General features: G+C 38.5%; 1 protein-coding gene across 1 annotated transcript in view; it reads right to left on the reverse strand.

The window, feature by feature from the left end:
- Positions 1–417: 417 nt before the first annotated feature.
- IDO2 (indoleamine 2,3-dioxygenase 2) overlaps positions 418–11,410 on the reverse strand; it is a 148,121-nt gene continuing 137,128 nt past the window's right edge. Inside the window, exons 9-10 of the mRNA XM_053718129.1 lie at positions 1,412–1,563; positions 418–1,301 (exon numbers count right to left, since the gene is read on the reverse strand). Of these exons, the coding sequence (XP_053574104.1) occupies positions 904–1,301; positions 1,412–1,563 (550 nt within the window). The 3' untranslated portion in view covers positions 418–903. The remainder of the gene's footprint in view (positions 1,302–1,411; positions 1,564–11,410) is intronic.

The following is an 11,410-nucleotide window of genomic DNA, read 5'->3' on the forward strand; positions in this document are numbered from 1 at the left end:
TTCTGTTACTTCCTCTAACTGCATTTCCTGTAGCCTCATGTGATGTGAGCTGCTATATAGCTGCTGTGTATAATAATAAAAAACAGAACTAGTAAGAAATACTCTCTGTGTCTGTGTGTTTTCTCTCTGGTCCCCGGAGCTCAGGAGAATCGGATGGTGACCCCCTATCAGCCAGGGCTAAGGAGGAAAGGTGTACCCCAGCAATTCACGTCTGTAACATCTTTGGTTTTTTAAATATAGATATCCTCATAAATCAGCCTCCATCCCCCTTTTGACCCCCCTTAAGTAGATTTTGGGGAAATGATACAACACATTTCTTTATTTTTCAAGGAGAATCTAAATACCAATTTTCACATCTGTAACATCTTTGGTTTTTGAGATATAGGTATCCTCATAAATCACCCCCCCCCCTTTTTGACCCCCCTAAAGTAGATCTTCAGGAAATGTTAAAACACTTGTTTCTTTATTTTTCAAGGAGAATCGAAATACCAATTTCTGCGTCTGTAACATTGCTGGTTTTTGAGATATAGGTAGCCTCATTAAAAAAATGCACCCCCCTGTTTCCACCCCTTAGGGACGTAATTTTCAAAAATCCTAGGTTTAACGGTTAGAGCTGGGCGTTGATGAGTCAGTCAGGACCTCTTATATATATATATATATATATATATATATATATATATACTGTATATATAATTATATATTTATATATATATATATATACACACTGTATATATGACTTATCATTTTATATTGCCATCTCCAAATGTTTTAAGTCCCTTTTTAAGTATTTATGTAAAGGATAGGGCCAAAGGTTTTAATTTGTTAGGAAATATACTGATTGTCCTGCAATGCATGTTTACAACCAGGTTGCTGGATCAAAAACATTTTAACTTTATGCCAAACTTACTCTGGGCTTAAAGTTATAATTCTACCTACTGCTATACAGCTATCCTCTGTACTCTGCTCCAGAAGACCCTCTTTGCAAGTATCTCTCACACTCTTTAGGAAGCTCATGATTTGTGACCCACCAGTTCCCCTCTCCTCTTGGATCTGCCCTCTCTCACCAATTTGGCCTTTCTCTGTCCTGGCACGGGCACCTGCTGCACTGATATATTTGGAGACAATACGAATATGGAGGGAGCGTAGCTGAGTGAGAGCACTGACACAATTGTTAAAGGTAGAGATAAGGTCTACACAGCCTGAGCAGAGCACATATTTTGAGATTGAAGGCGATCCTGCCCACTCAATGAAACGTTGATGTTGAGGTGGCATGTACTGTCTCATGCATAGGAGAAAGTCAGCTACAAAAAAACAAACAAGAGTAAGACTTAGGAAATATATGAGCATCAGCCTTATATTCCTTATGAAAAGCATGTCTCCATTTTGGATCATTCATCCAGCAATTGCTTACCGCTCTTGTGTTGGTGCCGAACACCCAGCAGTTCATCAAAGACATGAAAGATAGAGCTCTGTGCAGCACTGCCTCCTGAAAATGACAACGGCTTCTCATCCATGACTCCCTCATAGATCAGACCCTCAGACAAAGATGGGTTATCCTTCCATCTAGATATAAACAGCCCAATAATATCAATATCTGCCAAAGAGTAGTGAAACTTAAAGGCACATTAAACACCAACAATGTTATTGTTTAAAAAGATGGATAATCCCTTTATTACCCATTCCCCAGTTTTGAATAACCAACACGGTTTTATTAATATACTTTTTAACTCTGTGATTACCTTGTATCTAAGCTTTTGCAGACTGCCCCCTATTTCAGTTCTTTTGAAAGACTTGCATTTCAGGCAATTAGTGCTGACTCTTAAATAACTCTACGGCGTGAGCACAATGCTATCTATATGGCACACATGAATTACTGCCCTCTAGCTGTGAAAAAACTGTCAAATGCTTTTAGATAAGAGGTAGACTTCAATGGTTTAGAAATTAGCATATGAGCCTACCTAGGTTTAGTCTCAACTAAGAATACCATGAAAACAAAGACAATTTGAGAAAGCAAATTTTATGATGAAAGTAAGGGTCAGATTACTGAAAACTAAGAAGAATCTTAACACAGAGGTGTGGATATCTTCTGTAAGTATGCACTTGTAAGCACTCTTAGCCTAGACTGTAAGGCAGTTTCTTCTGATTAGAACAAAATTAAATATAACTTTTATTATTTATTTACTTAAAATAAGGGTAACACACACAAGTTAAAATCAACACTAGCACTGTTGTGTTATCTAACTGTATTTGCACAATATAGGGAGGACTTCGTAATAATCCGCCTTGGGTGAATAAATATACGTCCTCTATACAGTGTAATATTTTTTCTGCTATACTATAATGGTATATCCAAATAGTATATATATGTAACCTCTTAGGTAAATAGTCCCCTATATAGGATTATTTGGATATCCAAATTGTTCAGTAATGTGTTTGAAAACGCCAGTAGTTTTTCCTCAGACCCTATGTAATATATGCAAATATTTGGCTGCACTAGGGTCTGGTTTGTACCACCTATTTGCTATGATGATTTCTGCTATTTGTAACAATAACGTTGGTAGACAATTAGGCTTTAGTAATGCTGAGATATAACCAAACAGTATCCCCATTCATTTTTAATGTTTGTGTATAATACAATTGTGGGTCAGATTACAAGTGGAGCACTAAATATTGCTTTTGCAAAAGCAATATTAGCCCCCATTGAGTAATTACAAATTGACAGCTGGGAAGCATTCCTCTCACGAGAGTGTGCTTCCATAGGCTCGCATGAGAACCTCGCGCAGCAAAGGGGGTAAGTAGCGCAGTGATGGCAGCAAAATGTAAATATATATGTATATGCTTTATATATATATATTTATGTGTTAATATGTGTATATACATATATTAACACATAAATATATATGTATATAAGCATATATAAGTATATATACACAAATAGAACAGGCTAACAATGGTATTGAGCCAGTTGTTCGTTCCTGTGAGTGTGCTTCTCTCTATTTATTTAGTTTCCCTATGGGACAAAGGGGCAACCAGACGTGGACTCCTTGCCCAGTGTGCTTAGAGGAATATGGCTACACCTCACTGACGAGGCCCTATGAAGGCCGAAACGATCATCTGGCGTTGCTGTGTTCCTTGTTCAGAGAGGAATTGCCTGGTATTTCGGCGCTGGACTGACCGTAATAGGCGGGATCAGACTGATATACTACAGTTCTACTCTGTAGCTAAAAAGCTGCACCCAGGTGGCAACTCGCCATAGAACAGGCTAACAATGGTATTGAGCCAGTTGTTCGTTCCTGTGAGTGCACTTCTCTCTGTATATTTATATATATATATATATATATATATATTATATATATATATATATATATATATATATATATATACTGTATATTTAATGGGAACAAACAGTTCCCATAGACCACAATGTAAAGGCAATTTTCAATGCCGTTTTATTTCTAACACCCCACTCCTGCCAAATTTACCCCCAAAATACTGCCTAGTGCAGTTATTTTATTAAAAAATAAAGATGCTGCTATCTTTATTTTTTAATAAAATACACTACACTGTATCTTGGGAGCATTTGGGACACATTTATAAAATTAACCAGAGATCGGATCTCTGGTTAATTTTATAAGTGTTAATTGCTACCTAGAGCTTGTAATGGTTGGTTGATTATCGCGCACCCGCAAACTGGCAAATTTGCCCGTTTGCGGGCACACGATAATTTAGCCCTTCACTTGTATCTAGTCCTATATTGGAAAGTTGTTTAAAATTACATGCTCCATTTGAATCATGAAAGTTTAATTTGGACTTTACTGTCTCGTTAAAGGTGCTATAAGTATAAAATGTATATTGGGCAAATTAATTAACACTATTTTTACACGAATTGCATGAACACAAATGTTAAAGATTTATTAACCCCTTTGCTACCAAGGATTTCAAAGAAATTTTTTAAATAAAATACCAGTTACTTTTTAGCATAGACTAGAACCTTGCTTTTTTTTTTTTATTTACCTATCAAAACTATTGACCTCTCCACTTGGCACTCTAGTTCTATTAAAGAAATACACCACACCAGAAATGGGGAATAAAGGCTGCAGCTTGTTTATTAACCAAAACTTTAACAATAATAATAATTTGAATTGTAAACAATACAGAAGAAAATAACCCCAACAGAGCTTGCCCCTCAAATTCCAACGTGCACTTACACCATAAAGGGGACATGTCCCCATTAATAACCTCTCCCGTTAAAACCCAACAGGAGGTACACATCAATTAACCTATATCTACTTCCTCAAGGGCAAGCCCCCACCAAAGCTGCAACAGAATACTCATGCTGATAGGGAGGGAGGACAAAGCTTTTCTTCGCCGTTCAATTCCAGAATGCAGCAACCTTCCAGATAAAATTTGTTACAATGTATGCACTCCACCCCTCTAACCTTTTATTGACCTCTTCCACAAGGACAATGTGGGGTCATACACCCCTTCCTTCCATGCTCTCATCCAGGGGTAATTTATATTTTTTTAGTAGACAACCCAAGGTATTGAGCTAGGCCCATTTTGATATATTTCATGCCCCTGTTTCTCCGCCAAATGAGATCATATAAAAAAAATTGTTAATTTTTCACAAACTTTGGGTTTCTTACTGAACTTATTTACATACCCATTATGCAGTTATAATACAAATTGATGTAAAAGCTTCTCTGGGGTCCCCTTTGTTCACAAATAGCAGACATGCATGGCTTTCCCATTGCTTTTTGGTAATTGGAAGGCCACTAACTGCAGCTGTGCACCATACTTCTGACATTCCTGGCAGTGAAGGGGTTAATTAGTTAGCTGGCAAGGGTTATAGTATTCTAGGATTACCCTCCTCCTCCCTGATCCCTCCCAAACATCTCTTTCCCCCCCACCACACATACTTCTCATCACCATCTTAGGTACTGGCAGTCAGTCTGCCAGTATTACGTTTTAGGGCTTTTTATTTTTGTATAAATTAATTTTTTATATTTATTTTATGCAGTGTAGGATCCCCCTTACCATCCCACCTCCCTGATCCTTCCCAAACATCTCTCTAGCCACCCTCCTAATGGTGTCTGCCATCTTAGGTTCTGGCAGCTGTCTGCCATTACCCAGTTTAGGTATAAATTGTAATTATTTTAGTTATTATTATTTATTTTTTTCTGTGGTGTAGCGGTCCCCCCCACCTTCCCCCTCCCTGTGATCGCCAAAGTAGGGTCCCCCCACCAATTCCCCATTTTTCTATAGTGCAGTGTCCCTTCTCTCCCTCTTTCTTGCAAACTTTATTTTCTGTAGTGTAGGGCCCCTACCACTCCCTCCCCCCTCCGCTCCCTATGCTGCCCACCCGCCAACCTCTAGCACTAAAGGAGATCGCTACAGACAGTGACACAGACCATGTCTATAACCATATAGCAATCTGAACTCATATGGTAACGGAACACTGATCGTAGGTGTGGGGGTGAAAAGTGCGTTTACATAGCGGTCTTTGGGGAACTGTGTGTTCCCTGTAAATATATGTATATGCTTATATACATATATATGTATTTACTATGTGTATATACAAATATATATTTAAATGTATGTATGTATTCATATAAAGCTGTTGCCCATCGCTGCGCGACTTACCCCTTCGCTCACGGCATGAGAACGAGGCTCCCATTGGAGCCAATAGAAGATCGCTCTATTGAGCGAGCAAATTTAAATACCAGTGCACAATTGTGTGCGCTGGCATTATGAGTGGGGCGCAAAATCGCACTTACGAAAGCGCAATTTTGCACTCCACACATAATCTGGCCCAAAATTGTTTAATCAAAATGTAGCATTAAAAGTGACATTATTTATAATACAACATGTTCATCAGTGATGTCATAGATTGTGTAATTTATGTACTTGGTGCTTATAACAAAACCTGATGCAGTTAATTTTTATTTGAACAAAAAATTAACTTCCAAAACCAGGACAGGAAAGAGAACAATAGCAACACCTGTCTTGTGTATTAACTATACATTTTTCAGTGTATTTACAACACAGGATTTAGTGATGAAATCAATGTACAAAGCTGTCCCTGTTCTTAAGTAAAGTACGCAAACAGGAATTATGCAATTCAACAATGGTTAACCTGTTTAAAAAATAAACCAGAAATAGTTCACTTGCCTTTCTTGCTGTGTTTCTAAACAAGTTAAACATTGCTAAATTACAAAGCTGTTGATTCCAGCTTTTACAATACAACAAAGAAATCTTCATATCAAAATAACGTTTTATTTCTGTTTTTAAATTGTTTCTTTAGAACCCTCAATTTTTTGCTTTTTAATATCCATAGCGTTTTTGAGGAAAACCAATAAGGCTTTCCAATAAACTCCAGCCACAACCAATTGTGATATATTTTTTGCTCTTTTTCATCCCTAAAAGGAATAAAGCATTAAAGATATGGAGGGATATTTATCAAGCTGTCAACCGCAAATACGCTGGAATTCCGCAGCGTAATTGTGGCAAGCTTGATTCGACCTATTTATTAAAGCCTACAGACTGGCAAAAGTTGAAATTTGTGATGTAACATACGATCCGCCGGTCTCAATCCGACACAGATCGATGCTTACGTCATTACGCCCAGCGTACCTGGTTTTCAGTCCGCCACCCTGGAGGCCGCGGATGCCATAGGAATCAATGGGAGTCTGAAAGCAGCGAAAGCTTATGTTCGCTGCTGCCAGATATCCCATTGATTTCTATAGTAGAAAACAAATTATGTTTACACCTAACACCCTAACATAAGCCCCGAGTCTAAACACCCCTAATCTGCCGCCCCCAACATCCCTGCCACCTAATTAAAATGTATTAACCCCTATCCCGCTGCTCTCCGACCCCACCGCAAATGTAATAAAATTATTAATCCCTAAACCCCTGGCCTCCAACATCACTACCACTAACTAAACCTATTAACCCCTAAACCGCCAGCCCCCACATCACATAAACTGAATTCAGCTATTAACCCCTAAACCTAACAAGCCGCTAACTTTACATTATAATTACCTCATCCCTATCTTATAATAAATTAAAACTTACCTTTAGAATTAAAATAAACTATATTAAACTATTAATTAACCTACCCTAACTATTATACTAAAATTACATTAAACTATATTAAACTATTAATTAACCTACCCTAACTATTATACTAAAACTACATTAAACTAACAATTAAAATAACTATATTACATATTTAAAAACCTAACCCTACTCAAGTTATTTAAATCTACTATAAAGAATTACTAAGTTACAAAAAAATAACAACTAAGTTACAAAAAATAAAAAAACACAGTATCAAATATAAAAAAGAATTACACCTAATCTAATAGCGCTATCAAAATAAAAAAGCCTCCCCAAAATAAAAAAAAAACCTTAGCCTACAATAAACTACCAATGGCCCTTAAAAGGGCCATTTGCGGGGCATTGCCCCAAAGAAATCAGCTCTTTTACCTGTAAAAAACATACAAACACCCCCCCAACAGTAAAACCCACCACCCACACAACCAAACCCCCCAAATAAAAACCTATCAAAAAAACCTAAGCTCCCGATTGCCCTGAAAAGGGCATTTGTATGGGCATTGCCCTTAAAAGGACATTTAGCTCTTTTTCAGCCCAAAGTCCCTTACCTAAAATTAAAACCCAGCCAATAAACCCTTAAAAAAACCTAACACTAACCACAGACGATCCACTTACAGTTTTCGAAGACCGGACATCCATCCTCATCCAAGCGGCAGAAGTCCTCAGCAAAGCCGGCAGAAGTCTTCATCCAAGCGGGCCGAAGTCTTCATCCAAGCGGGCCGAAGTCTTCATCCAAGCGGGTAGAAGTCTTCATCCAGACGGCATCTTCTATCTTCATCCATCCGGCGCGGAGCGGGTCCATCTTCAAGACATCCCGCGCGGAGCATCCTCTTCTTATGACGTCTCTTAAAAAAAGAAGTTTCCCTTTAAATGACATCATCCAAGATGGCGTCCCTTACATTACGATTGGCTGATAGAATCCTATCAGCCAATAGGAATTAAGGGGGAAAAATCCTATTGGCTGTTTCAATCAGCCAATAGGATTGAGCTTTCATCCTGATTGGAATAGCCAATAGAATGCGAGCTCAATCCTATTGGCTAATTGCAACAGCCAATAGGATTTTTTCCCCCTTAATTCCTATTGGCTGATAGAATTCTATCAGCCAATCGGAATGTAAGGGGCGCCATCTTGGATGACATAATTTAAAGGGAAACTTCATTCTTCAAGAGACGTCGTAAGAAGAGGATGCTCCGTGCAGGATGTCTTGAAGATGGATCCGCTCTGTGCCGGATGGATGAAGATAGAAGATGCCGTCTAGATGAAGACTTCGGCCCGCTTGGATGAAGACTTCTGCCGCTTGGATGAGGATGGATGTCCGGTCTATGAAAACTGTAAGTGGATCGTCAGTAGTTAGTGTTAGGTTTTCTTAAGGGTTTATTGAGTGGGTTTTAATTTTAGGTTAGGGACTTTGGGCTGAAAAAGAGCTAAATACCCTTTTAAGGGCAATGCCCATACAAATGCCCTTTTCAGGGCAATAAGGAGCTTAGTTTTTTTAGATAGGTTTTTATTTGGGGGGTTTGGTTGTGTGGGTGGTGGGTTTTACTGTTGGGGGGTGTTTGTATTTTATTTTACAGGTAAAAGAGCTGATTTCTTTGGGGCAATGCCCCGCAAAAGGCCCTTTTAAGGGCCATTGGTAGTTTATTGTAGGCTAGGGTTTTTCTTATTTTGGGGGGGCTTTTTTATTTTGATAGGGCTATTAGATTAGGTGTAATTCTTTTTTATTTTTGTTACTTAGTGTTTTTTATTTTTTTTAACTTAGTGTTTTTTATTTTTTGTAACCTAGTTGTTATTGTTTTGTAACTTAGCAATTTTTTATAGTAGATTAAAATAACTTGAGTAGAGTTAGGTTTTTAAATATGTAATATAGTTAATTTAATTGTTAGTTTAATGTAGTTTTAGTATACTAATTAAGGTAGGTTAATTAATAGTTTAAAATAGTTTATTTTAATTCTAATGGTAAGTTTTAATTTATTATAAGATAGAGTTGAGGTAATTATAATGTAAAGTTAGCTGCTTGTTAGGTTTAGGGGTTAATAGCTTAATTTAGTTTATGGCGATGTGGGGGGCTGGCGGTTTAGGGGTTAATTGGTTCAGTAAGTGGTAGTGATGTGGGAGGCCAGGGGTTTAGGGGTTAATACATTTATTTAGTGGCGGTGGGGTCCAGGAGTGCAGCGGGATAGGGGTTAATAGTTTTATTAAAGTTGCGGTGGGGTCTGGGAGCTGCAGGATAGGGGTTAATAGCTTTATTAGAGTGGGCTCCAGGAGCGGCGTAATAGGGGTTAAACATTTTAGTATAGTGACAGCGTTTAGTGACAGGGTATAAATAAATTTGGGAAAAAGTAGAATAGCAGCGAGATCGATGACTGTTAGTTAACAACAGTCCGCTGCTCATCGCCCCGTACTTGGTGCGCAACGTTTTGACAGCTTTTTTTTATAAATATGGAGATCATATTCAGGTCTGCGGCCGCGATGTTAGGCGAATGTATTGGTGCCGTCGAATGCAGCATAGTTGAAGGCTTGATCATTCGGTCTCATGGTTTCTACAATTACATTGTTGCATAGATGTGTTTTTGTAACACAACATTAACAGATCATCACTGATCACCCTTTCTGACCTACCATTTTTCACCATGTGCACTGGTTTCAGCAGGTTCTGGGATGTGGCTACTGAGGAAATTTGAGGTATGTTCAATTGATATTTTCTAGTCCGCTTTTTTTTTTTTTAATTTTTTATTTATAAAGGAGATCCAATACATACACAACAATCCAGAGCCAGAATACAAGTACTTTGTGTTGTACATATACATCGAAATCAATATCCATCATATGAGGTACCAATAGTGCAATTGAGATTAACACAAAAGTGGGCAATGCATATGTCATGTAAAATACAGGATCCATTTTTAAACTTTTTGAAAAATCGTAAACAAACAATAAAATGAAGAACAATAATAACATATAAGTAATAACATAAAAATAATAACATATAAGTAATATAAAAGTACCTACTTACCCCAGGAACCTCCAGCTCACCCTCCACAGATCTGAGTCCCCAAATAAAAAGGGGAGGGAGGAGGGGGGGGAGGTCTAGTGACAGGGCCGTCTTTAATATTGACTGGACCCTGGGCAAAAAAATTCTTGGGCCCCCCCACCCCATGCAATTTCGCTCTCCACCCCAACATCCCAAAAAACAACTAAATTATTAGCCCAGCAGTGGATCATCACTGCTGGGCTAATCATTTAAAAAAAAAAATTGCAATATGTGAAACTGGACCTAAGCAGTATTAATAAGTAAATAAATATATAAATTCCTCCACTGTGGATTCATTTAATATTTTTTTGAATGTGATTCTGGTGTGAGTTTAGCTGGTTTAAGAGATTTAGGGCAGCCAACAGGAGCAAAGCAAGTTAAAGACTGAGGAGGAAGCATGGAGGTGCAGACAAATATAAGTTTACTGACTGAAACAGCAGAACTACTATGGGAAGCTGTAAAATCTGAGACAGAGAGAAAACAAAAACTATAAAAATAAACCTTACATTAATGTGTGAAGTATCAGCATGACACTATACATCAGCCACAGCAGCACATGTCACTTCTTTGCTAGGGACAAGTTCTCTCTCACCCTGCACTAGACAATGCTGCATGGGGAGGGGCGTGTGTGCACTCACTTATTCTTCCCACTGACACCTTTCTACAAAGCACTGTTCCCCTAACAAACTTCAGTTAGTTGATCTTAGGGCCACAGCAGAAAGAGCAGGGCTAAGGGGACCAGCAGACTAGATGCTGTCTGCCCAAGGCTACATGGATACAGATGTGTCATACAGCCTCAAGACTGAAGAGAGCAGTGTTTGCAGCTGCCCAGATGCTCAAATCCTCATGTGCCTGCCACTCCAGCTTTCTGCTGCATGCGCCTACAGTCAGCCCTACCCAGAAACAATCCCCACCACCAGAGCAGTTACCTGGTAACAGTGGTAACCCCAGTAGGACCTTTTCTGATGCAGTGGGAATGGCTGGATACCGAGTTAAGGCTTTGCATTCAGTGCTGCACAGTGCACATCTAAAACAGCACATGGCAATAGCTTGGCATGTCACATGACACTGGCACGGTCTGGCACAGTTTTTTTAAAAAATATATAAGCAGTGTACTTTTGACTGTGACAGTATTATGACTGAATGTGTGTGTTCCCCATGTCACATCAGCAGTCTGGTATGAACCATTAAAAAAAAATTTTTTTTTTTTTTTTTTAGGACTCTTGGGCCCCTCAACAGAGACTGGGCCCTGGGCAGCT

The sequence above is a fragment of the Bombina bombina genome, chromosome 6 (assembly GCF_027579735.1).
Source record: "Bombina bombina isolate aBomBom1 chromosome 6, aBomBom1.pri, whole genome shotgun sequence".
Taxonomy (NCBI): Eukaryota; Metazoa; Chordata; class Amphibia; order Anura; family Bombinatoridae; genus Bombina; species Bombina bombina.